General features: G+C 43.5%; 1 protein-coding gene across 4 annotated transcripts in view; it reads left to right on the top strand.

Moving 5' to 3' along the window:
* VPS53 (VPS53 subunit of GARP complex) overlaps positions 1–27,839 on the top strand; it is a 144,549-nt gene that overhangs the window by 64,734 nt on the left and 51,976 nt on the right. For all 4 annotated transcript variants that reach the window (XM_069089707.1, XM_069089706.1, XM_069089710.1 and 1 more), the window contains 5 exons: positions 5,495–5,573; positions 8,991–9,134; positions 9,957–10,099; positions 13,946–14,087; positions 25,119–25,220. In XM_069089707.1, coding sequence (XP_068945808.1) covers positions 5,495–5,573; positions 8,991–9,134; positions 9,957–10,099; positions 13,946–14,087; positions 25,119–25,220 — 610 coding nt within the window. The remainder of the gene's footprint in view (positions 1–5,494; positions 5,574–8,990; positions 9,135–9,956; positions 10,100–13,945; positions 14,088–25,118; positions 25,221–27,839) is intronic.

Genomic DNA, 27,839 nt, shown 5'->3' with positions numbered 1-27,839 from the left:
TTCTCTCTGGGATAACCTGATTGGACAGTTTATCACATAGGAGCCTAATTTTCACCTGGAAGATAAATGGAGTTAGTCCCCCTTTAAGTTCCTTGACCCCCATCAGTTCTTGGTGCAGAGGAAATTGTCCCCACTTCCGATGATTGGCTAAAATAGGAAAGGAATTTGGAGCCTAATTGCAGATCAGTCACAGTTCTGTCAGTAGGGATTTTTGTGTGCCTGTCTTTCCTCTCACCCTTCCAGCTCTGACTTTATCATCTTTGCTACTTTGGAAGGAATGAAATAAGACTTTAGAGCCACTACAGGTGAATTTGGAAACGAGGATGCAGGGAAGCCCAATCTCTGGTACACAAGGCTGCTGTCATCATTAAAGAGTGTCTGCTGCTGGAGACGTGCAGCAAGTGCAGGCTCTGGGACACTGAGGAGCTCACCATCAGGCCTTCCAGCTGGTCAGGCCTTCCAGGTGGTAGGGCCTCCACAAGCTACCTAGAGAACATCGTTTTTACGTTTCTCCATGGCAAGAGTTTCTTGGGGGAAAGAGGGGAGTTGCCTCTAATATTTTTGCATGCCTTTCTGCTTTGTGTAAGAGCTAGGGCCCATCGTAGGCCTGTTCCATAAGCATGTTGAATAGGAAGCAGGCTTGGTGACAGATGAGGATTAGACCCAAGAGCCTTAAGAGCATGAGGCTGTTCACTCTCAGTAAGTGATAGTGCAGTGGGTAGAGCCTGGGACCTGCAGTCAGGAAAATTCAAATTTGACTTAAGACACTTACTAGCTATGCCATCCTGGGCAAGTCTCTTAGCCTCTATTTGCCTCAGTTTCCAAAACTGTAAAATGAGGATCATAACAGCACTGACCTTGTGGGCTTGTTGTGAGGATCGAATGAGATAATATTTGTAAAGCATTTAGCCCAGGGCCTGGCACACAGTAGGTGCTTAATAAGCACTTATTTCCATATTTTCTTCCCCTCCAGTCTGGTTGGGGCTTTTCTACAGGGGCTGGTTTTCTCCTCCTAGCTGTGGAAGTGCCTAGTGTTACACTTTTCCAAAGGGGTTGGTGGAAAGGAAGGGGGCAGGTGAGGGAAGTCCCTGGAAATTCTTCCCTAGAGCCTTGTGCTTAGCTTAACTTCAGTTTGATTCATCAGGTATTTATTAGGTGTCTGCTGTGAGCAAAGCAGACACTAACAATATAAAATATAACTACAGTAATGTTCGTGACTAAAGGGGGAAAGACACGTGTACCAGAAGTAACTAATACAAGCGAGATAATAACTGAATTCCTCATTCAGCATTTTTTTTTCTTTGCTTGTTCTAGTTTTGCTTTTTGGAGGGGGGAGGACAGGGCAATTGGGGTTAAGTGACTTGCCCAAGGTCATGCAACTAGTAAGTGTTAAGTGTCTAAGGCTGGCTTTGGACTCAGGTCCTCCTGACTCCAGGGCTGGCGCTCTATTCACTGCACCACCTATTTGCCACCATTCATCATTTCTTATGGTGCAGTAGCATTCTGTTAGAGAGAGAGACAGAGACAGAGAGAGGGTGTGTGTGTGTGTGTGTGTGTGTGTGTGTGTGTGTGTGTGTGTGTGTGTGTGTGCATGTGTGCATATGTGTGCGTGCATGTGCGTGTGTGTGTGTGTGTGCGTGCGTGCTGGCTTTCTGTCTTCAACCTCCTTGGGTTAATATAACTAGTAGTAGGATCCTTGAACCAAAGGTTGAGAACAACATCATGACTTCTATCACATATATCTGTTGTATTCCAGATTAAGTCATATTACTCTGTCAGCAGGGTATTTAGTGTGCCTGTCTTTCTACCAGCCGTTTGAGACCTGACTTTTTCCATCTTTTATCATCTTTGTCACTTTGGAAGGAGTGAAATAAAACTTCAAAGCTGTTTCAGTTTATACTTCTCCTATTATTAATGCTTTAGTGCATTTTTTCACATAGTTGTTGATGGTTTCCATTTCTTCTTTTGTAGAGTATTCATATTCTTTGTTGAGGAATGGCTCTTATTCTTTTATTTGCATTAATAACCTTTCATCTTGACTATTAGACTTCTCGCCGCTACTCAGTAGTTTCTCTGTTGATTCTCTCTGTATTGATTTCGTTTGTACAAAAACTTTGTCCAGTTGTTCTTGACAAGGCTCTCTTTACGTCGTTTTACCTAGCATAGCCTTGTCTTAGTCATTTCTAGGCCTTTTTGATAATGTGGTAAAGAAGATGTCATTAGTGTTAGTAAACCCACCATAAATGTGATTTGAAAAGTTTTGTAGATAGTGGAAAAACCCTGGAAAGTATTTAGGATAAGACATAATTATAACTGTACCACCAAAAAAAACAGACTGCTTCAGTCACCCTCCCCTTCTCCAAAAATCTCAGGTTGCCAGGCCCAGTCAGTTTCATAGTTTGGGCCAAAGAAATTGTGGTTTGGGGTTCTTAGCTGTTATTTGAAACTTAGTGAAGTTAATGCAGAGAAAAAGGGTGGAGATAAAGAAAGGGAACAGACTTTTTTATGATGTATATAAAGAAAGTGACCCTGAATGCATGGAGATTTCATTTTGTGCTGGGAGATAGCCATCAGTCTCTGGGCCTTTTCTTTCCTTTTGTTCCATTGAAGTTTAGTGTGATAATGGTTCACATTTATATAGTGTTGTAATTATGGTTTATGAAGTTGAGCCAGTGTTCTATTATAAAGAGGGCCCTGAATTGCGAATCCAGTGACCTGGGTTCAAATCCCTGCCCTGCTACAGAATATCTGTGTGACCTGGGGCAAATCACTTCACTTCTGTAGGCCTCAGTTTCCTTCTTTGTAAGATGAGGGGGTTGGACTAGATAGTCTTTAAGAACTGAGCCCTTTGAGCTGTGAATTGGAGAATCTTATACAGTAGACAGGCCTTCAGGCCTTGTTGTGGTTGATTAGACTAGGGTGCTTATGTAAGAGGAAAAAGAAATGCTTTTTTCAGCCCCTTTGGGATGTTTCCTTTTGGGTGTTCTTCCCCTAGATATTCTGTTCTTCTAAAAACAGTATTATTGATGCCTTTTGTTTTTATATCACTTTCATCATCATCATCATCATCACTTTTATATAGTACTTACCATGTGCCAGGCACTGTGCTAAGTGTTTTGCAGCTATTTTCTTTTCTCTTTAAAAAAAAAATTAGCACTTAATTTTTCCCCACTTACAGTAAAAACCATTTTTAACATTTGTTTTTAAAACTCTGAGTTCCAAATTCTCTCCCTTCCTCCCCACCCCCTCATTGAGAAGGCAAGCAATTCGATATAGATTATACATGTGTCATCATGCAAAACATATCCTTTAATAGTCAAGTTGTGAAAGAAAACACAGACAAAAAAAATCACACAAGAAAAATGAAGTAAAAAAAGTCTGCTTTAATCTGTTCTTTGTCTGGAGATGGATAGCATTTTTCATCATAAGTCCTTCAGAGATGTCTTGTACCATTGTACTGGTAAGAATAGCTAAGACATTCAGAGCTGATCATCTTAAGAGTATTGCTGTTACTTTGTATGCAGTGCATTTCACTTTGCATCAGTTCATTTAAGTCTTTCCAGGTTTTTCTGAGAGCAGCCTGCTCATCATTTCTCATAGCACAATAGTATTCCATCCTAATCACAAACCTCCCCACTTGATGGGCATCCCCTCAATTTCCAATTCTTTGCCACCAGAAAAGAGCCACTATGAGTATCTTTGTACGTATAGGTGATTTTTTTTCCTTCTTTATCTTCTTTAGGATACAGACCTAGTAGCTTTACAGCGATTTTCTTATTTGAACTTCAGAACAACCCTGGGATCATTATTATTATCCCCATTTTACAGATGAGGAAAGCTAAGGACAACAGTGGCTTACCTAGGGTTACACAGCTACTGAATGTCTAAGGTTAGATTTGAACTCGGTTCTTCCTGGCTTCGGATCTCCCATGCTCTATCCACTTAAATACCTCACTAGCCCATTCATTTCCAAGTATGTCCCTCCCCTTTTTAACTTCATTTACCTCATGAGTCATCCCTTATAATGAAGATTTTTAAAAAGTCTCTCAGGAAAACCAATTTGCTATTTTTTATAGCCTTGTTTTCCCTCACAGCATGGTCTCCTGGTTCTTTGTAGCTCTTCATTCAAGACATAATGTGGTCTGATGGTTAAAGTGCTGGGCTTAGAGGCAGAAAGACCTGGATTCAGATCCTGCCTCTGGCATTTACCAGCTTTGTGACCACAAGCAAGTCACTGGGCATTCCTGAGCCTCAGTTTCCTCATCTATAAAATGAGGGAGTTTGAAGAGTTGACCTGTAGGATCTCTTCTGCCTCTGTCTGTGATCCTGTAAATAGTGCATCTATATACTTATACATGTCTTTCTTACCATTTTTCCAAAACCCCATATTTTTCTTTAGTTGAGATTCTGTTGTTAGTTTTTAGGTCAGAAAGTGAAAGGATATATATGACTTCCCTTACTACCCTACCCCCTGCCCTAAGGATATTTGGGGGGTTATGTCTTCAACTACCAGGAGCTGTGAATTCAGCAACGTCCTCAGTCCTCATGATCTCTTCTTTCTCTCAGCCTCAGGGATGCCCTTGATCTCACCATTACTTAACCATAAACTCCTGTCGTTCCACGTGGCCCTGTGTCTTATTCCTTCAAAGACTTTTCTTTGTCTTCACCTCGACCTCCCTACTCACTCAGTCCCTCCCCCCTTGCTCTGGATTCCCTTTCCTCCTTCAGCATCTTCCCGTTATATTTAACCATTTCGTCCACCCTCAAAGCCCTTGTTCCTTTCTCCTATTACCACTCATGCTTTGCCAAACCTCATTCTTGGCTTAGCCCACCACCATCTGTCTTCTCTGCTCCTACATGTGTGCTGCTAAATGCCATTGGAGGAAATAACACAATGTGCTGACTGGGTCCTCTACAGATTTATATGAAAAAATCTCAACTGAGCCTTAATTACTGCAGAGAAATCTTTATTCTTCACTATTTGATACTCTGTGGTCCTCCCCGTGGGGGTTGTTCTAAACTTTCTGCTTTCTTCAAGCATTTCCCCCTTTGCTTTAGACTTGGTGGAAGATGTGTCCCTTTCTTTTCTTCTGGCTAAGGCCGTCCCCTCGGCCTGTGCTGCCCTTGAGCCTAGCCCCCTAGTCCCTCTTCTTTGGGAGCCTGCCTCTTCAGTCTCTCCCTCTCCCTGTCCAGTGAGCATCTTAAACTCAGTCTGCACTAACTGGCACTTATCCTCCTTCAGTCCACTCCTTTTCCTCCTGCAGATATCTGCTAAAGGCCCCTCCCGCCTTCTGCTCACCCAGGCCCACAGCCTCAGTGCTAGCATCATCTCTTCCCTCTCTGGAACTGCTCGTACTTGGTCACTTGTTAGCTCTTTTCCTCGTCTTTAAAAACAGAGGGTGAGACTAAATGACCTCTTTAGAGCCCTCCAGTTCTGGGAGTATTTGTCATGATAAACAGTGCCCGGCAATGACACGTATTCTTTCCCCCACAGAGTAAAGGCAGCCCAGACTGAGTTAGGACAGCAGATCCTGGCCGATTTTGAAGAAGCTTTTCCTTCCCAGGGTACCAAGGTAACCAATGTTGGGGTGTCGTCTTCTTGGTGTCGTGTCAAAACCAACTCGGACACTTTCCCCCTGTGCTTGCCACCTTTGATCTCTTGTGTGCCTGATATTGGTCTGGGTTCCTAAAATGTTCCTTTCCCTCTAGAAGCCTGATGTCTTTTTACTGGAATTTTGTCTGTACTATGTAGTACAACACTGATTCCTGTAATTGCTAACTCAAGAATTGTACTGGCCCAGTCTGTTGTATGTCAAATCCTAATATTTTTGTTCCTTTTAAAATTCATTTTGCTCATGGCTATATTTAAAAAAAAAAAAGTCATGAAAGGTTCACCTCAGGCTAAAATTTCTTTCGGAAAAGTCATCTACCTCTGATTATTCCCAAGGGAGGAAGAGAGTCTGGGACAGAATGTCAGCGGTTGTAGATAGCATGTGATGAGACACTGTCAGGATCATCACAGCCCTGCTTTTCTCAGCTGCCCTGCTGTTGAGCTGTCTCTGGTAATGCATTTGTGTGTGTCCTGCATACAAGAAGCCTCCAGGATTGCAGGCGTGGACCTCTGCCTTATTCTTCCCCTATAGTTGGCATCCCTAGCTGTGGTTGTTGATTTGCTGTGGCAGCTTGTATTAGGGCGCCCTTTAAATTTCAGCAGATGGCATCATGGGTGTTGGAGGGAGACCCCTTAGAGGTATAATCAGCTCTCATTTATCTGAGATATTTCTGGAGACCATTGTTCAGGCCAGAGTGAGAATAACATTGGCAAGCAGCCTTCCTCACCACAGCATTGGTAGCCCAGATTCCCTTACTGAGCCAGGGAAAAGTTTCCTGGATCTGGTTTAATATTCCGTAACTGGAAACTCCTTAATCATGTGCCTTTGCCCTCTACAGATGTAATTTAGGATGCAGGTGTGGGTGTTTGGCCCAGCTCTGAAAGCTCAGCCTTCCACCTTCTTTGGGCAGCTGTTGAGCACTGCTTCTGAGCATGCTGACATTCTGTGGTGGAGAATTCCTTCCCCATCAGGCTTTGTACTTAGGTGGTACTCCACCTCGGGGGCCTCCTGCTTTACTCACTGATAGTACCTGATTTCGCTCGACATTATCCCTGACAGAAGGAAGCAGTGCTATCCCCATAGATGAGTCATTTACTTGAGAATGCTTGACATATTGATGAAAAGAGAGGATTGAAATCTCTTGATTTTTATCCTAATTATTCTATCCAAAGACACTTCAGAAGCTCTATGGTCTAACCTGTACCTGAAGCAATGGGCCCTTCTCTGTTCTTTGCTTCTCAAGCCATGGACCTCAGAAGGCTGAGTTCTTCCAAATAATGAAACTGGCCTTCGTGGGCGACCCACCAGGTTGTTGCATTTAGGTTGATTTTCTTTAACCTAGTCTATTTTTCTACCTGCTGCTGTTATTCAAGTTTTGTTTTTTAGTTTTTCAAATAGCATATTAGCTAGCCTTGAACATCTTTTGTGGAACTACGGTGCTTTAGAAACAAAATGCCACTTTTGTGAGGCTTAGTATTTCCCCCCAAGACTAGGTGGAAGCAAGGAGTCTAATGATGAAGTCAAAAGGCCAGCTTGCTGCCTGCTGAGCAGTGGACCTGACTTAGGGTAAATGCATGACCTTGGAGAAATTCTACAGCTGGGCCACTATGAGAAACTGCACACTTGAGGGAAGGTGATAACATTGGGAACCAGAAAAGATTAATTCAAATTTTTGGTTGTATATAAATTTACTGGGGCACCTTAGAAAGGTCCTTTGACTGTTTGATGACTCAGTTTCCATTTTTGAAACAGTAATGATAGTAATAAAAATAGTTGTCATTTATATTTGATAATATATCTAATATTTATTAAATATTTGATACATTTAAAAGTTGACATATTTATAAAACATAAATTTACATTTGATAACCCATTTGAGCCTTATGTTAATCCTAAAAGGTAGATTCTCTAGAGGTGTTATTGTCCCCATTCTACAGATGATAAAACTGAGGCTCGAAGAAGGAAAGTGGCTTTCCTCATGGTCTCAGAGCTCACAGGTGTTGGAGCTAGGTTAGGAGCCCAGGGCTTTTGGACTGGCCTGTCCCTTGTCAGGCTCCTTCTCTGAATAATGGTGTCCAGTGAGAGAATAGATGTAACACACTTTGCAAACCTTAAGTGTTCACTATTCTAGTAAATATTTGTCAAGTATTCTGACCTCAGTATCTAAATGTCCAGAACTAACAGAGTCAGAGAATGATTGAGTTGGAAGAGGCCTCAAAGGGGAAACTGAGGTTTCAAGACAGAAGGGACTTGTCCTAGAGGTAGTTGTAAAGCCAAAACTAGAACTCAGGCCTCCTTACTTCAGATCTGGTGCTTTTCCTTCCATGTATTACTTTAGTGAAAGTTACAATGAATTGGAAGCTTACTTCAGTCATCCTACTGAGAAGCCTTCCCCCAGGATAAAGTTGATGTATCATGCCTCTCTATGACCCATTAAAAGCTTAGGGAGCCTAGATGGATAGTTTACCATTAATGAAACTAGTGTTGTGGTTTGGCACCCCTTTGGACTTTAAGAGACCCTCCCCTCTCCCTCTAGTGTGACCCAGATGTAGTGATTTCAGACTAGAGAATCCCAGAGGTTTGAGTCAAAGAGAAAGGGTAAGCTTAGCTTCTATCTCCTATTCTATCGCTTTCAAGAATGCTGCTCAACCTCAACAGACTGGTTTTTGTTTTTGTTTTCAGAATTTCAGATGTCCCCCAGGAAGCCCTGGCCTTGTTTTCCCAAGCTTCTCCTCGAGAGAGAAAGACAGAGACAGAGAGACAGAGAGACAGAGAGAGAGAGAGACAGAGAGACAGAGAGACAGAGAGAGAGAGAGAGAGACAGAGAGAGAGAGAGAGAGAGAGAGACAGAGAGACAGAGAGAGAATTGTTCTTTCATGGAGGAACAGATAACCAAAATACCCATCCAGTGTAGGAGTAACAAGTGTCAGGGGAATGGGTGAAAGAACAGAAAGATAGAAATAGGAGAAACTGTCAAAGGCCAGGCAGTTTGTTTTTTTTTAAAGCAATTGGGGTTAAGTAACTTGCTCAAGGTTACATGGCCAGTTATTTCTGTGTGTGGTGCTAAGTATCTGAGCCCAGATTTGATCCCCAGGTCATCCTGACTCTGGGGCCGGTGCTCTTACTCGCTGAGCCACCTGGATGCCCCTAAGCAATTGGGGTTAAGTAACTTGCTCAAGGTTACACGGCCAGGTGTTTCTGGGTGGGTGCTAAGTGTCTGAGCCCAGGATTCGATCTCCAGGTCATCCCGACAATGGAGCCGGTGCTCTTACTAGCTGTGCTGCCTGGCCACCCCAGGCAGTTTTAAAAGACTTCTTTTTTGTTTTGTGTTGCTTTGCCCTAGAATTGAACTATATTGCCTGTTGTTTGTCTTAACAGAGGCCTGGAGGCCCCAGCAATGTCCTTCGAGATGCATGCCTGGTTGCTAATGTGTTGGACCCCAGGATCAAACAGGAAATCATCAAGAAGTTTATTAAGCAGCACCTCTCTGAATACCTGGTGCTCTTTCAAGAAAACCAAGATGTGAGTAGTGACCAGATTCTCTCAGATGCTCCTTTTGGGTTTGATCTGATGGTGGTCAAGAGAGCCATTGTCTGTGTGCTCAGTGCCTAGGCCTTCCTTAGTGCCCCTGACTAATGTATCAGCAATGCCATATTCACAATGCCTATAGAGATTACAAATATGCTGATATAATTATCCATCACAAAATACGTCAGGTTTGCCATTTGGGGAAATAAACTAGAAAATTTATTAAGATACCAAAAGACTGAGTCCCAAAACCAGAAAGTGAAAGCCATCAGAGTAGTTATGACATTGGCACAGGTAGATAAAGTAGAAAGCACCCACATTTTCAAGCCTTTAAAACAGAACAGGCTACCTCAGGCAAAGGTCCTCCTCTCCCCACTCACAGCAACCACCCAGCGCCCTGGAAGCGGGCTCCCAGCAGCTCCGGCCCCTGGCAGTCCTCAGCAGGAGTCCTTAGCAGAAAAGTCCTGCTCCCAGCAGCTCTGGCCCCTAAAACAAAAAAAAAAAAAGGCAACCGCCGCCAACTGCCAACCGCAGGACCGTTAGCTCGGCTTTTCACTTTCTCTTGCTCTGCTATGTCAGCACGTCCATGGGGCATGGGAGATCTTTAAATCCCATAACCCTTACAACTGGTGATGTTGATTCGTGAGCTACAAATGTCTGAAATCAACACCATGGGGAACATCTACTGTTTTTTCCCAGACTTAAAGGAGTATTAGGGAAAGGCTGAGCTCTTGACTATGTTCCTTTCCTTTCTTGAAACTGACTGTCACTGCTGTCTGTGGGCACCAGGTGATTTTTGTTCCCTGTCTTAACCAGGTTGCCTGGCTCGACAAAATTGACAGACGCTATGCCTGGATAAAGCGCCAGCTTGTGGACTATGAAGAAAAATATGGGCGAATGTTTCCACACGAGTGGTATATGACTGAGAGGATTGCTGTAGAATTTTGCCATGTCACCAGGTAAAGCAATACCATTTATGTCCTGAGTCTGTTGCTTTGGAGGAGTAACTCTCATGTCTGTCCCTCCAATGTGGCTCCAAGTACAGATTGCTGTTGATGGGTGGGCTTCGAGCTTCTCTAGCTCATGTGTGACCTGAGCCCCCATCCTCTGCCTTAGTCTGGTAGATCCCCTTGCCCAGGTGCTCCTCTCTGTGGGTCTCTGCCTAGGGGCAGAGTCTTAGCTAGTGCTCAGCTGAGCTTCTCTCCTCCACTAAGCCCCTGGCTCACAAAGCATTTTTCTAAGAAACTTCCTTGGGTTGAGTCCAAGTTACCTTCTACCCCAGGGGTTCTTGGATCATTGTGCTGTGATATCTAGTAGCACTACGGTAAGTGGAGAAAAATAGGGAGGCTCCTGGAGGATCAGGATTCTGGCTGTCTAAGCCTCTTGTTTCCTCCATAAGGTCAGGCAGATCCTTGATGCTTAATTGTTATTGGCAGATGATTTAATAGATACCATGTCATTTGCCTTCACTGCGTTTGTTGGGAGGCCTTCATTAATTCAATGAACAGGGCCTCTCACGTGGCCAGGACTGCACTAGGTGCTGGGGGGACAGAGATCAGTGAAATGGACCCTGCTTTCAAGGAAGTGACCTTGTATCCATGGGAAACAACGTGTATGCACATAAGTGACCATAAAACATATGCCAGGTCATTTCACTGTGTGTTGGGGAGTGAAGGGTGGAGAGATCAGGAAAGACCTCCTAGTAGATAGATCATGGCCAGATCAGTCTCCCACTGTGGGGGGAGCTGGAGCCCCCGAAAATGGAATCTGACAAAGCTGAGAAGAAATCTGCCAGACTACTGGTCATCATTAGGTGGGATTAGTAATAATTGAGTTATTTGGCTCAGAGTCTCATGGTGCATGTTCAGACGTACACCGAGTAAGTCGAGTGTTTAGTACAGGTAAAGTAAAAAGCAGTCACCCCTTTATGAAATAAATTAAATAACCATTAAAAAGCTAGCTCTTACTTTCCCCCTTGACTTTGCAGAGAGAGGCGAGGGAGCAGGGAAGCAGAAAACTACCTGTAATGTCAGACTTTTTCAGTCTGTTGGCTGATTTTGCTGATCAGGGTGTCTTCTTTTTTGTTCCTTTAAAGCCTGGCTCTCTGGGAAGGGGTGGGAGAGGGAAGACAGTGGGGTATGAAGATGATGCCCACAAGCTGATGATTACCTGGACACAATCAAAATGCTCCAGAACAACTCAGATCAGTTCCTGTCTTTCTTTGGATCAGGGCAGAATTCATCCATTTCAAAACCTTGTTAGAAAGCTTTTATAGAAAAGGGGATACTGAATGATTGTGATGGGAGACAGTGAAGTGGCTTAGTGGACTGAGCTCTGACTGGAGTTCAGATTTTGCCTCAGATACTCACTGATTGTGTGAACCTGGGTAAATCACCTAGCCGCTCTCTGCCTCAGTTTCCTCAGCCGTAAAATAAGAACAGTAATAGCACCTACTTCTCAGTTTTGTTGTGAGGATCAAATGAGATATTTTGAAAGCACTTAGCACAGTGTCTGGCACATAGTAGGGACTTCATAAAGACTTGTTTCCTTCCTTTCTTGAGAAACAATAGGCTACTATGAGTTTAGCTAGCAGTATATAGTTAAAGTGGCTCTTAACTTCCCTCTCAGATTTTGATTCTTGGAGAGACCAGGAGCTGCTTCTCCATTGCCCATAGGCTGACTGACAAGCAGAGTCTCCGAGAAGCTACAACTATGGCCCTACCAGTAAGGTCTTTCACACTTTCCAGCCTGCTATTGTTCTTCCTTTAAAGCCACAGTTCCTGCCAAACTTTTGTTGTTAGAAATCTGGTGAAAGGCCCCACAGATTCTGGATTCCCAAATAAACTGCCAACCTCTCGGTTTTGAGATTTGTCGTTTAGCCCTTGAAGAAAGGTGAACACAGGTTAGTACTTAGGAAACAGGAACCAAGGGGTTGCTTGATGGAGTCAGCAAGCCCTGAGTTCCAGTCCAGCTTCCTCCAAGTCCTCCGAGAGCTTGCCATCTGCATGGCTGAGAGAGTTTCCATACTGGGAATGCCCCACACTGATAGAGCCCCAGATTGTCTTCCCCGTGACCTATGTTCTAGATAGAATCTGGTGACCAAACACATCTCTCATTTTGATGGAGGCTACATGAACAGATGGATGAATTCTCACCTTTCATAGTGAATTTGCCACCCACATGCCATTTTCATTTATCCCTTGGCGAGGCAGTTATTTGAGAATAGTTTTAAGGGTGTTGTTCCTAGTTCAGTATTAATGTCTTAGGAAATCATTTAGAGGAGAAGCAGCATGGTGTACTGCAGTGGTGTCAGACGCAAGTAGAAATGGGACCTATAACATGTTGACTTAGAAAACCATAAATGACCATTATCTGTGTTGTGTTGTATTTCTTTTTATTTTATTAAATATTTTTGAGTTGTATTTAAATCTGATTTAGGGGTTAGGAAGCCCTGGATTCATGTCTCTCCCTTGTCGTTCCTTGTTTATTAGCCTCTCCATGCCCCAAGCTCTAAGTTTCATAACTGTTGCAGTCAGTATTGGTGGAAGGGACTCTCCTAGCCTGGGTCATCCCTTATACCATTGAAAGCACAAGTCTGAGCAAACAACAGCAACAAAACAGATTTATATCTAGAAAATGTAGTGATTTTATATACAACACAACTATGTTAAAATTTTTTCCCCAATTTATTAATATATTTATTTTTAGTTTTCAACATTCACTTCCATAAGTTTTAAATTTTCTCTACCTTCCTCCCTACCCAAGATGGGATGCAATCTGATATGGGCTCAACACATACATTCCTATTAAACACATTTTTGCATTAGTCATTTTGCATAGAAGAATTATAATAAATGGGAGAAACCATGAAAAAGAAACAAAAGAAAACAAAAAATAGTCTGCTTTGCTTTGCATTCTGACTCCATAGTTCTTTCTCTGGGTGTGACTTTACATCATGAGTCCTTTGGAATTGGTTTAGGTCCTTGCATTGCTGAGAAAGGCTAATTCTGTCAAAATCAGTCATCGCACACTGTGGCTGTTACTGTGTGCAATGTTCTCCTGGCTTTGTTCACTTCACTTCACTTCAGTTCATATAAGTCTTTCCAGGTTTTTCTGAAGTCTTCCTGTTCATCGTTTCTTATAGTACAATTCAAATACCACAACTTGTTCAGCTATTCCCCAGTTGATGGGCATCCCCTCAATTTCCTGTTCTTGGCCACCACAGAAAGAGCTGCTATAAATATTTTTGTACATGTGGTCCCTTTTCCCATTTTTATGATCTCTTTGGGATACAGCCGTAGAACTGATACTGCTGGGTCAAAGGGTATGCACATTTTTATAACCCTTTGGGCATAGTTCCAGATTTCCTCTCCAGAATGGTTGGATCAGCCCACAGCTCCACCAGCAATGAATTAGTGTTCCAACTTACCCACATCTTCTCCAACATTTATCATTTTCCTGTTGTCTGTTATGAATCAGACTGTTGCTGATTCATAATTCCTGATAGTTCTTAGTATAATAATATCAGTAGACACAGAAGAGAGTAACTAACTTCAATAAGTCATAGGGGTGATCACAGTTTACCTTACAGTCCCTGATTTTGTGCTGTTGGCTTCTCCTAAAAAATTTCCTGAGACTCTGGTACCCACGTGCCAGAAGCTAGACTAAGGCAGAGACTCGTCTTAGTGATGAACATGTCCCCATGTGTTTTTCTGAATGTCTGCTAAGGCCAGTTGCCTTTTCCTCACAGAAGTTAGCTCTTACCTTGCATGGACTATTTTCATTTTGCTTCTTCTTTTTTCAAGGGTGGAACTTGCCAAGATTATGCGTACGCGAGCTAAGGAGATAGAAGTGAAATTGCTTCTGTTTGCTATCCAGAGGACAACCAACTTCGAGGGACTCCTGGCCAAACGCTTTTCTGGCTGCACTCTGACAGATGGTGCCCCGGTGAGGACCACGTGGGGAGGGGGCTACTACAGAGCCAGCAAGTGCGATGTTGTGGCTGCTGGCGGACCCATACCCCTCCACTTTGAGGCTGAGACTTGAAGGGACCTCAGCGGGTATTGAGTCTAACTCTCATTTTATAGCTGAGGAAACTGACACCCGGAGCCCGTCCAGATAGTAATGCCACTAAATTCTTGGCATTGAGTATTATTGGTCCTTTACAGAGAATGTTGGGTTTTTTCCCTGTGTGGCTTATAGTCATTTTGATTTAAGTATTCTCCTCATTTTACAGTCTAGTGGTTCTAGCAGCTGTAGACACTCTTACAATAATCACACATCTCTTTGGCTTTTAATCATATACATGCACAGTTTTATTGAATTTGATTAAAAGTTTTGAGAGCAATGCTAATTTGAAAACTACTGTTGGCTTCCATTTTGCTTCAGGATGGCAGGTTGATCCTTCCTGTCATAATATTTTAGAACTCGAAGTCACCTTTGAGATTATGAAGTTCAATCTCATTTCACCCTGCAGGGAACTGAGACCCACAAAGATAAAGTGATTTTCCCAATGTCCCACATCTAGTTAAGTGGCAAAGGTAAGACTAGAACTTATATTTCCTGTGTCCTTGCCTCAGGCATTATCTGTTACATCACAGGGCCTTGAAAGTCTTGAAATTCTGCCATGATCGGTGACTGTTTAGGGAAGACTGGCACCTCTGGATGAGAGCTTGCTGAGATCTTTTTTTCTTTTTTTGTATAGCATTTAATGGTTTTTAGTGAACTTTCACAGAGATCCTTTCATTGAATCCTCTTAGCACCCTTGTAAGGTTTTTTAAAAAAATTTATTTGCTTATTTATGTTTAGTTTACAACATTCCGTTCCACAAGCTTTTGAGTTCCAAATTTTCTCCCCCTCCTCCCCTGTGGTGGCATTTAATCTGATACAGGTTCTACAGGGACCTTCATCGTAAACATCAGTCAAGTTGTAAAGAAGGATTATAACCAGTGGAGTGAACAGTGAGAAAGAAGGAACAAAATCAAGCAAAGAGAGAGAGCAAGTGGTTTGCTTCCATCTGCGTTCGGACTCTGCGATTCTTTCTCTGGATGAGGATGGCCTTCCCCTCATGAGTCTTTGGAGCTGTCTTTTGGCCTTGCCTTGCTGATGGGAGCCCAGTCTGTCCATCAGTCATCCCAGATACCATGTGTCTAATTGTGTGCAGTGTTCTCCTGCGTCTGCTCCCCTCCCTCTTGCTGAGACCTTTGCAAGGCTCTTTCCACCTTTGGTGTCCGCCTGCCACCCAGCTCTTACTGTGACTGCAGAAAGCTCTGGCATGTGCCTCAGCCACTCCACGGTGAGCCATTTTGGTAGATAGGCTAAACCAGAATGATGGTAACCAACTCACAGGCCAAACCTGTTAGTGACTTGGTGGGGGAGGTGTCTGCCCCAATCACGTGAAGACTTCCCCAGGGCACAGTGGGTGGATGTGATTGGTATGTTCCAACATGCCATGAAGGTGGTGGAAGCAGGCGCTGTGGGGTGCTTAGACATCCGAAGACATCAAGGAGAACCAGTGTATTCCAGGCCGTCGCCTGTTGTGTTGACTTTTGTCTTGCCACTGGAGTTCAGTGACTTTAGATGAGAGTGAGGCCAACAACTTCATGCAGCTTTGCATCACTTAAGTCCAGTTTATGTGCAAGTATTTTTACCTACCTCCAAGGCCTGTGATGACAAGCAAATAACAAAGCAGCAGATACACTGGTAGCTGTAGTCAGGACCCTGCATACAGACAGCCCTGGCCATAGGGTCGTCTTCTCATTGGATTGAAGCAGCAGGGGGTCTAAGCAGCCTTCATAAAGGACTGTGTCACTCACCTTCTGATGTGAGAAAGGCCCAGAAAAAGTACCCTGAAAATGACTTGTTCCACCAGACCTAGCACTGGCTTCCTTATAGTGGAAGGCAGGGATCCTACCTTGTAGTTGAAATGCAAAAATATGTACAAAAGCTTTTGTGAAGATGATTCCCCTCACTACTGGTACATGGAATGTGTGCACACTTATGGACAACATGAAATCCAGTAGACCTGAAAGATGTACAGCTCTTGTTGGGAGAGACCTCAGCAGGTATTGCATCCAGATAGAAGCCCTTAGTGAAATAAGGCTGATAAATGAAGGCCAGCTTCTTGAAGTCACTGTTGGATACATGTTTTTCTGGGGTGGCCGCAGTGATGGGGAATGCTGTGAGGCACACAGAGTAGATTTCACAATCCAAACTAATCTAGTCAGCAAGTTTCTATGCCTCCCAAAAGAAGCGAACGACAGGCTTGTGACAATGTGATTGCCACTTTCAGGAAAGTGTCATACCACCATCATATGAGCATATACTTCCACCATGACAAACCCTGATGAAGTCAAAGAAAAAATTTTTGAAGGCCTGGAGACCCTCATCATCAATGTGCTGAAAGAGGACAAGCTTACAGATATGGGTATCTTTAATGCCAGTGTAGGCACAGACCGTCAGACATGGCAGGGAATCCTTGGGGGGAATAGAATTGGAAATAGCAACGGCAAGGTCACTTTGCTACTGAAGACTTGTGTGTTTCATGACCTTCTACCAACACTGTCTTCCATTTACCTAAATGCAGTACAACTTTTGTGAATGCACCCTCACAGCAAACATTGGCATTTAAGAAGAGAAACATTGGGGTGACTAGGTGGCGCAGTGAATAGAGCACCAGCCCTGGAGTCAGGAGAACCTCAGTTCAAATGTGGCCTCAGACACTTAACACTTACTAGTCTTATGACCTTGGGCAAGTCACTTAACCCCAATTGCCCTGTCTTCTCTCCCTCTCCTCCCCCCCCCTCAAAAAAAAAGAAGAGACAGGATGTGAGAGTGATGAAGGTGATGTATGGCACAGAGTGCTGGACTGATCATAGACTTATCCGTTCCAGACTAAGCATTCATATTCAGCAAAAGTGGTGGCCCCAAGGCAAGACAACTACCAGGAGGCCTAATGTTAATTTATGAGAGAGCTTCTCCCAGTGGGAACGATTTGTTGCTAACTTGGACGAAAAGCTGAGCCAACACAGTTGCACTGGTAGAGCAGAAAAAGAGTGGACGGCTTTCAGAGATTTGGTGTACAGCATATTTACTCATCTGGGCCAGAATACTAGCAAACATCAAGACTGGTTTGATGAAAATGATGGGGAAATTTAGAAGCTACTAGAGAACTCCACAGGACTTAAGCATCAGGATAGTATATCTATCTCTAAGGAGGCATCTTTTAAATCCATCAGTAGTAAAGAGCAAGTGAAGCTTAGAGAGATGCAGGATTCTTGGCTCAGTGAGAAGGTAGATGAACTTCAGTTTTCCACTGATAGTAACAATCCAGAGTGCCTCTGTGATGTCCTGAAGGCTCTTTATGGGGCAAAGACCTGTGGTGCATCTCAGCTACTCGGTACTTGAGAATATGATCCTGGAGCAAAGAGCTAAACACTTCCATAGTGTTCTCAATAGACCATCATCATTCATTGTTGAAGCCTTTGGGCTGCATACCTCAGGTTGAAGTCAGTCCCTGTCTAGCCAAACTTCCAACTGAAGAAGAGGTTTTGAATGCCATTCTATATCTCTTGTCTTGCAAAGCACCAGGTGCTGATTCTCTTCTAGCTGAGATTTACAAGGAAGGAGGTCCACAAAAGGCAACTGAAATTTTCCAGGTTATATGGCAAAAGAAGATTATCCCCCAGAAGTTCAAGGATGCTTCCTTTGTTCATCTCTCTAAGGAAAAGGAAATAGGTTGTCCCATGACAGTCACAGAGAAGTCTGTCTCTCAGTCATTTCTGGCAAGTTTCTTGCTAGTTCCTACTTAACAGGTTGATCCTTCACCTGGAAGATGGTCATCAAGAGAGCCAGTGTTGCTTCAGAAAGGGTCAGGGAACAGTTGATGTGGTGTTTGCTGCCCAGCAACTCCAAGAGGAATGCCAGGAGTATAACAGAGGCATCTGGAGAAGCTCATCAGGATTGCACGTCAGTTTTATGATGGCATGCGTGCACAGGTTCTGGATAATAGATGATGTTCTCGAGCTTTTGCACTCACCGGTGTAGTGAAACAGGGCTATGTGTTTGCTCCCGTGTTTTTTTTTGGGGGCGGGGGAGGGCAATTGGGATTAAGTGACTTGCCCAAGGTCACATGGCTAGTAAGTGTTAAGTGTCTGAGTCCGGATTTGAACTCAGGTCCTCCAGACTCCAGGGCCGGTGCTCTATTCACTGCTCCACCTAGCTGCCCCTGCTCCCATGCTTTTTAACATGATGCTTTCAGCAATGGTGTGGAATATTGTGGATAAGTTCACTTACCTTGGCATTGTGCTTTTCAGGGATGCTGTCATAGATAAAGAGGTTGAAATACACATTGCCAGAGCTACCTCAGTGTTTGGGAGGCTCTGAAGGAAAGTGTAGCAGAGAAGAGGTATTAATTAGGCTGCCTGCCATACTAAAGGTCTACAGAGCTGTTGTGCTGACCTCATTGTTGTATGCCTGTGAATCCTGAACAGCCTACCAGTGCCGTGCCAGGAAATGGAATTGCTTCCATTTGAGTTGTTTTAAGAAGATTTTGAAGATCACCTGGCAGGATAAGGTAGCAGACACTGGGGTCTTTTTTCAAACTGAACTGCCAGGCAGTCAAACTCTACTACAGAGAGGGTAATTTCTATGGGCTGGCCACATTATTCAAATGGCAAATGTACATTTGTGAGAACTCACACAAGGCACGTGCTTACATGGAGGTCAGAAGTGATAACAAGTACGCTCTCAAGGACACTCTGAAGAACTTTGGAATTGATTATGTGACATGGGAAATGCTTGCAAAGGACTGCCCAGCACGGCGTCCCTGCATCAAAAAAGGCCCTGTGCAGAATGAGCAAAGTAGAATTGCAGTAGCTCCAAAAAAAACCCCAAACAGACCACAAGATGTGCAGATTTAGAGACATTGCCACTCCAAATGTTCAGGTAGACTCTTTGTGCCCGACCTGTGGTAGAACCTTCCAGGCTTGTGTTGTCTGATCAGCCACAGTTGGACACACTGTACCTTGACTCCAAAATAGTGATGTGATTTTGGTCCTCTTTGAGCATGAAAGACAACAGTGTCTTTTCTGGATACTAAATTTAACAAAAAGAAAAAGATCATTGAATTTAATAAGAAACAAACACCTGCCATGAAGGTGAAATCAGACACCTCAGTTTGGTCAGTGAGGAACCTACTCAGTAAGTAATGAAGGAGGCATCCTGAGAAATTAGACGACTTCTTGAAATGTTGTCAGCAGTGAGCCTGTAGAATATTGGAGCTCTTGGTCTTCTGTTCCTTTGCTTGGCCCATAGAGATATCAAACACGACTGTATACTCCTGGAGGGCAGGGAGAGTTCTTTGGAAGTACACTCCTGCCCCACCCCCCCTATATATACACACATAAATAATGATGCAGTAGGAATAGTTAAACAAACATAATAATGATTCTGTGACTATGGGTTGAGGAGGGAATGGGCTGATGAGGCACTGTTTGAACTTCTGACCCTGGAGAGTGGGATTGAAAATAGTGTGGACTTGAAATCAAAAGCGAATGTTTGGACTTGATTGAACCACGCCCACGTGCTTTATTAAAGGACATGATTAGATTCCAGGTGGATAGTATTCAGCTCCTCCACTCCTAGTCAAGTAAGAGAAAGGTTTTTGTGATTGGCCACGAGTAGCCTTGAAACCAAATGAACTTATTTCTCTACTGCCTTTGGGCTTCCTTGTACTTCTCCTCCCTCTTGTGTTTCTTTTTCTTCCTCCCTCCCTCCCTCCCCCCCCCCCCCCCAATCATACCCTTACCTGAGGTCTTCTGCCCAGAAGAATATAAACTTTGATTTCTAAAAAACCTCACAAGATATTTTGGGGTTTATGGGCTGGATATCTTTTTTAAGGACCATGCCTTAAAACCCAAATCATTCCTACTCTCATTGATTGGCTAGCAATAGGCCCCAGGCCAAACCTTATTTGGTCTTTGTTTGGGTTTTTGATGGTTAAGAGTGAGTATAAATTAGTAGTTGTTTATGTTTTGGCCAGAAATCTTGAGGGTCTTTTCCCTCCCATATTGGTTTTTTTTTAACTTTGCCTTTAACTTTTAACTTTATTTCCTAGCCTTAATCACTGAATGGGTGTTGTCTCAAACAAACTGAGACCTGGGAAAGACCTTAGCTTAAAAAGGCCAAGATTTCTCACTGCATCCAGGTCTTCTCCAGTTGTTCTGATCTTTATCTTGCCACTGGACCCAGATGACTCCAGAGGAGAGAGTGAGGCTGACAACTCTACATAGCCCTGCCTCAAATAATCCAGTTCACTTGAAAATCATGACATTACCTTCTGGATGTCATGATCCTCTTCAAGAATGAAGGACAAACAACAGCAGCTTCTTGGTTACTACATGAGCAGCCCTATAGTTCTTTTCCTTCCTTCCTCCCTCCAAGGTTCTTTTAATACAAATTTATCCTTTTTCTTTTACAGGTTTTTCTTACTGTGTACAGAATTCAAAAGCTATGGGTGTGGTTTCAAGTTTGTGGCCCACCATGGTTACTGGAGGCTGGTGACTTGCTGACTCTGCCCAAAGATTTTCCCAACTCTGCCCTCTAGCAACTTGACACTTGGGGTGGAGAACTAGGGAGGGAGGCAGAGGCTGAGGGGAGGAGTAAGGGAGGGAGGGTTTGAAGTGAATAGGAAGCCAGAGCAAGGCCAGGCAGCACCAGTGGGTGATGGCTTCAGCAAGCAGGCAGCTTCTCATCTCAATCAGAAAGGCCCTATTTTAAGTAGCAATAGCATCTGGGGCACTGCCTTGCCTTGCTTAGCTTTGTGGGGTCTTATGAGTCAAATCCTCAGAATGGATGGCTGTAGGAAGCACATGTGGCTGTCACTCATTGTTTAGTGTTCTTACTCTGCTGGGGTGGGATTGGTACTCATTTGTAAAAATGTGAGTGCTCTATCGCCATTCTCTTATCAGCAGATCAATTAAAGCTGTGAAAGGAGGCCTAACTCTCCAGTTTTGTTAATGCTGCCCTTCTAGTGCTTAAGGGAAGTGATTCAGAACTGAATCATTCCACCCAGAAACTCCAGAAATGGGAGAATAGAGGCTGTTAGGAAGGAAGCCTCCAGTTTCAGAAGATTTTACCTAGATTTTCTTAGCCAGTTAAGCTGTCACCCAGCATGTTTACCAAGTGCCTCCTGTGTGGCTAGCTCTGTGCTTGGCCCCCAGACTGACCAGCAGGCCTCTTCAGCCTGATTTTGAGTTAATATAAGAAGTAAGTCAGGGAAAGGTTTTTGGGAGATGGCAGAATTCAGAGATTCTTCAAATTCCCACTTCTTGATGAAGTCCTCCCTCTGGCAGGACTAGTCATAAATATGACTTTGGCATTTAAGAATTTCATTCTTTGACAATTGGATATCTCTTGAAATTAAGGGAATCTGTGCCCAGATACAGACAGGGCTCACTCAGCTAATGTCTCCTTTCTTCCCAGCAAATTTGTTGGCTTTAAAGTAGAGCTCAGAGCCTCCTTTTTCTGAAGAATGGTTATGGGGGGGGGGGGGCTGGGAATCCTAAATGATTTCATTGAGGGGATGAACTTGCTGTTGGAAGAATTTTGCTTTTCTGAATGGTATGAAGGCAAATGTTGTCATAATTGAAAAATAACAAAAAAGAAGGGCTGCTTTTAAAATAGGAAAATGTGTTTAATTTTCCTGGCAGATTTTTCACCCTTCTTGGTTTCATTTAGAAATCCTGAAGCCAGTGTACTGTGTCATTTAAGTTATGCAGAATCTAAACCCAATCTTGTAATTCCATCCCAGCCTCTTGGAGGCCACAGATTGGGGGGATGAGGTAGAACATGGCCTGGCTTGGCCCAGTCCAGCAGCTCCAGGCCTGCCACTTGGGTCCACATCGGGTCAGTAGCTGCTCTGACTAAAACTGGCTCATATTTATCTTGTCTGGTGCTTTGTAAACCTTAAAGTGCTATATAAACGCCAGCTGCTGCTGTAGCGAGAGCAGGGTAGTACAGTGGGTAGAGCCCTGGGCTTGGATCCCTCTTGTAGTCTGGGAATAAGAACAACACTTTGGTGAGGGCCTTCCCTGCAGAACTGTCTCTGCTCTAGATGTACCCCCTTCTCCTTGCCCGGCATCAGTCCCTTTCCTGTCATTTACTTTTTTTTTGGAGGGCAGTTGGGGTTAAGTGACTTGCCCAAGGTCACATGGCTAATTTTTGTGTTAAGTGTCTGAGGCCGGATCCAAACCCAAGTTCTCCTGACTCCAGGGCCGGTGCACCACCTAGCCGCCCCTCTTTCCTGTCATTTTCTATGCCTGGAAACTTCTGTGCTGTAAACCTCCAATTCCTGTGCAGGCTTGTCAGTTGACCCCTGCCTGTGTTCCATTCAAAGTCAGAACCCAATCAAACCTGCCTAAGTGAGGCCTTGGCTACCCCTCCCCACCCCCAAAGGGACAACTCCCAGATCTACAGCTTTTTCCCTCTAGTCTGGTTTCTTATCTGACCTCCAGACTCTTATCTTCAGCTGACTATAGAAAATAGTGCCCCACTGGCTCCACTGGTACTTCAAAGGCAAAATGTCCAAAACCAAGCTTACTGTCTTTGCCGCTAATCCTCTTGCTAATGCCACTTTCTGTTGCATCGATATCATCCTTCTCCCTCACTGTTCACATCTAGATAGTTACTGCCTCCTCTTGAGGGTTCCCCTTTCCCCCAAGCATCTCTCACATTCTTCTCTTCTGCTCTCCCCTTACTGTGACCACACATGCATGTTACCATGGGCCTGGAGAGCTGCATTAGCTTCATCACAGGCCCTCCAGCCTCCACCATCTTCCTTCATACTGATGTCAGAATAATATTCCTTGTATCTGGAGCCAGTGGTCATTTTCCTCCTCTATTCAGACATCTGCAGTGATTACCTCGTGACTAAAGTTGAACTTTCTTTGCCTGGCATTCAAGGCCTTTTACCCTCTGACACTACCCTTTTATGTACTCTGTGCTCCAGTTCAGCAGGACAGTCTCATGCCCCCAGGCATCCATTTTGTATCTGTCCTTGTACTCAGTCTTTTCCCTACTTTTGGAATAAACTTGTTTCCTTGCCTTGCCTATTAAATCCTTACTCCTTCTTTTTGAGCTCAGCTGAAATGCCCTCTCCTCAGTGAAGCCTCCTGGACCATTGGTGATAATCTTCTTGCTCAGACATCCTATCGCACTTTGTTTTGAAACTCTCCAGTATGCTTTAAAAGTATTGTGTATTCCAGCTATCAGAGTTTGTTTCTTATCCTTCTGTTGTATTATTAGCTCCAGAGGACAGAGACCACATCTTCACTAAACTTTTCATCTCTCTTAGGGCTTTGTGTGCAGCATTCCATACTCAATAGGCCCATAATAAATATTGAATTATTGAACCAGGTTCTATACAAAGAAGTGATGGTTTGTCAAATCCTAAGTTATGGTACTTTAGTGTGCCATTCTGGAGTCTCTAGGGCATTCCATAAATCATGGAAATATTAGTAGCTGACTGCCCTTAGGTGGGTCAGGATTTTGTAAGCCTTTTTTTGTAGATAAAGGAGACTGGTTTTACCCATTTGCACCAAAATGTTTTTCAGAAAATAAAGCTATTTAAATAGAGTGAACATTTTCCGGTTTAAACCAGAGTTGTGATCGGTTTCCAGCTGAAGATTGAGGGCATGTATGACATCCTCTGGGCCATCTGGGCTCCCTGTGGCCCAAGGATTCACCAACATATATGAAGGAAGCAAAGCCTAACCTGTTACAAATCTGTTCAGGAGGATTCTCATGCCTTGACTTTCCATAGGCTTCTCACCTAGTTTTCCTGGCATCTGCTGGAAACCCTTCCCCCTAAGTCTCAAGGTCCAGGACATTGTATTCCCGGCCTCTAGGGCGCCTCTTGGAGTGCAGTGGATTTTGGTTTTGTCAGTAGGAGTGATCATGTGTGTGTAATGCCGAACTTAGACAGATAAAGTGATCATTTTCCATATTCATTGTAGACTAGGAAGCGGTGATCTTAACTCTAGATAGAAATCTTAATTATATGGCGCTTGCTTTTTTTTTAAAGCATGCAGTAAATTTCGTGTATAAGTTTCAAAGGTGTCTTGCTTGTCCGTGGTTCCTCTTCTCCCCTCCGCTCAATTCAAAAACAAGGCCAAGCCCTTGGAACACGTGGAGTCCAGAATAACCAGTTCTCATACTGGTCATGTCCTAAGAGGCACATCTCCTTCTGCACTCTGAGCCCACCACTTCTGGGAGGAGGTGAAGCTGTCAAGTTTTCAGCATCGCTCTAGGTGGCCATTGAACTTCTTAATTTTTCAGAACATTTGTTTCCTTATTCATTTGAATTTGCTTGTGAGTCAGGATAATTATTCCCATTTAACAGAGAGGGAAACTGGCACTTAGAGACAATGAAGTGACTTGTGCAGAGTCACGCAACTCTTTGGTAGCAGCACAAAGTCCAATCCCTAAGTCTGGCCCTACCAGTCCACTCATTCCAGTAGGCTTCATTGCCTCTCAGTATTATATTAAAAGTTGCTTAAAATAAATGGAATGTTGGTGGGGGTTGGAAATCTTTGTGTTATGTGGAATTTTTTGTTGTAAACAGATGTGACCTGGAAATCTGAAAGCACACAGCTTTAAGTGCATTGATGGCACTGTTGGGAGCATCATTATCTAGTTGAATGCAAGCCCCCTGGGTAAGCAGCCATTCCCCCTTTTGGTCTATTTGTATCCTCGGCACTTCATCTACTGCCTCACACATAGTAGGCACTTTTAAAATGTTGGCTGAATTGAGTCTTTCTCTTGGCTGCATCTCAGCTTTCTGTCATCGTATTGAAATCCATGGATAAGTTTGTCTATCAGAGAATTATTAAGAAGGCAGAAAATCAGAGGGGAGGGTCAGGGGCCTGTGGAGAAGATCAGAAGCAAACAAATTCTTCCTCTTTTTTGTTCTCCTGATAGAAAAAGATTGAGGTCCCTCCTCCATCCACCAATCCTTTCCTGGAAGATGAGCCTGGACCCGAGATGGAGGAATTGACGATGGACAAAGGGGACTTAGATCAGGTAAGGCCAGGCCACTGTGCACTCTCTTGAACAGCCTAATATTTAAATCTAAAAATAGTATGACCAGTGACCATATATGTACTTGATGAGGAAGCAGCTTCAGCAGTCTTTATGTAATTTCTCTACTTGAAAGTACAACTAAAAAATGATGGAAAAAGCAGCTCTTACTCCATCTCCGTACTCTAGAGGGGTCTCTGGATTCTCACCACTGAATTTATCGACATGCACAAGCACAATTAGCCCATCTGGAAGAGCAAACAAAATTCTGTTCTGCCTCATTCATCATCCTCTGAAATTGTCAGTTCACTTCTGTGTTGCACAATTACCTGTTTTGGTGGTGATGTGAGATATTGAAAGATCACTGTTTGGCTTTCACATTTCTTTTTTTTTTTTTAATTGAATTTCTTTTGGTTACATTTTAAGTTCCAAACTGTCTCTCTCCCTCTTTCCTTTCCTGCCCACCCCACGCTAGAGAAGGCCGCCATTTGACACAGTAAAACCGTACTATACATCTATTTATCACTTCTTTCTCTGGAGGTGGATACTGTTTTCCTTCATAGGTCCTTTATAGTTGATTTGAGAGTTTATAATACTCAGAATTAACTAGTCATTCACAATTATTCTTCAAACAATATTGCTGTTACTGTATATAGCATTCTCGTGGTTCTGCTCATTTCACTCTTTATTATTTCATGCAGGTCTTGCCCATGTTTTTCTAAAGTCAACTTGTTCATCATTTCTTATAGCACAGTAGTATTCCATTGCAATCATATGCCACAGTTTGTTTAGCTATTCCCCAATGGATGGGCATCCCCTCAATTTCCAGTTCTTGGCCACGATAAAGAGAATTGCAATAAATATTTCAGAACATATACATTCTTTTTCTTTTTTCCTGATCACCTTGGGAAACAGACTGAGTAGTGTAGTGGTATTGCTGGGGCAAAGGGTATACACAGTTTTATAACTCTTTGGGCGTTATTCCAGATTGCTCTCCAGAATGGTTGGATTAGTTCACAATTCTACTAGCCGTGTTTTAGTGTCTAGTTTTTCCATATTCTCTCTAATATTTGTCATTTTTCCCTTCTATCATCTTAGCCAATCTGATAGATATAAAATGATATTGCAAATTTTTTTTAATTTGCATTTCTCTAACCAATAAGGATTTTACATTTTTTCATATGACCATGTATAATTTTGATTTCCTTCCTCATCAGAACACTGCCTGTTCATATCCTCTGACTATCAATCGGGGAATGACTCATCATCTTGTAAATCTGACAAAGTTCTCTATATATTTGAAATATGAGGCCTTTATCCAAGAAACTCTATAAAATTTTTTTCTCGATTTTCTGCTTTTGTTCTAACCTTGGCTACTACGTTGGTTTTATTTGTACAAAATTGGCTTTCAGATTTCCAGGAAGTCCGCGGTCCCCATGGAGAGAGAAGGAAGAGGCTCAATTGAGTTTGTCAGCTGATCTTGGTAGTGAGAAGCCATTGTGCAGGCCTGGAAATTCCAGAGGGGCCCAATGGCAGCTGAGGAGATGGGCCCTCAATGTCCTCTTGCTTCTGTGTTCAAATCCAGATTTCCTTTCCTGTCCTACTTCATGCCATTGGTGTTCCAGCTTCAGTTTATGACAGGAGAGGTCAGAGCAAGAAATCAGGTCTTTTCCTTTGGTTTATTAGTGACACTAATGAGCTTCTCTTGGCTACTGGGGCTCGTTTCTTGATGACATTTTGGTTTATTCACAGGGTGAGTGGGGAGGGCAGCCTAGGGAGCCATTCCTGGGCCCTTGAAAACTGGGTTTTTCAGGTCATATTCCCCATTTCCCATTGTGGGAAGGCTAATTGTGCAGTTGTCGGATAACCTATGTCATGCCATAGAGCCCTCAGGCTTTCCAGAATCAGTTTCTAAAGGGATGCTGTTTATTTGTCTTGCCATTTGGGTAAACAGGGAGTGGAAGGGGCAGGGGGAGCAGGAAATGTTACATTCTGAAAATATTTAGAGAGATGTCAACTGCTCAGAAGTCCCCATATTATTGTCCAAAACCAGAGGTTTCTTTAAACCAAATGAGGACATTTTTGCATTTTGCTGAAACGGATTCAGATACAGAGGCGATAAGAGGGGGGCTGTACTCAAGGAACAGAACAACCTTCTTGGACAGTCCCAGAACCACCTGGGCCCCTCTGGCTCTCTGTGGCTGTCACGTTTGCCTGGACCAGGTGCAATACAGGCAAATGGTCATGGTGTGTTGGCAGTGCTTGCTTTTGCTGGACATTATCCTGAGTTAGTCATCTCTAGGTATTCTGGCTCCTGTGGGCTCTGTCAGCCTGAGGACAGGTGCATTTATCGTTGCTGAGCAGGGTGCTGCCATAGCAGACATACATCAGGAGGCAGGCCTTCACAAGTTTCCTGGGATTTTTCTCATCATCACTGACGCTTCTAGACCTGATGCTTCCACATATCATTCCTAATCTCCTTCCCAGCCCAGATGTAGCAGGTCAGCAGCCATTAGAAAGAGGAAGTGGGATCACCTTCTCTGACAGCTTCTCAGATCTATCTTTGGGGCATGTGTAGAGGTGGGGTAGTGAGGGTAGGAACCTGTGACCAATGTCAGTTCA

Source organism: Petaurus breviceps, unplaced genomic scaffold (assembly GCF_028583685.1).
Source record: "Petaurus breviceps papuanus isolate PSGF00001 unplaced genomic scaffold, PetGlider_PUasm1.0 186, whole genome shotgun sequence".
Lineage (NCBI taxonomy): Eukaryota > Metazoa > Chordata > Mammalia > Diprotodontia > Petauridae > Petaurus > Petaurus breviceps.
The sequence above is the reverse complement of the archived record's forward strand: the minus strand, read 5'-3'. Positions and strand labels throughout refer to the sequence as shown.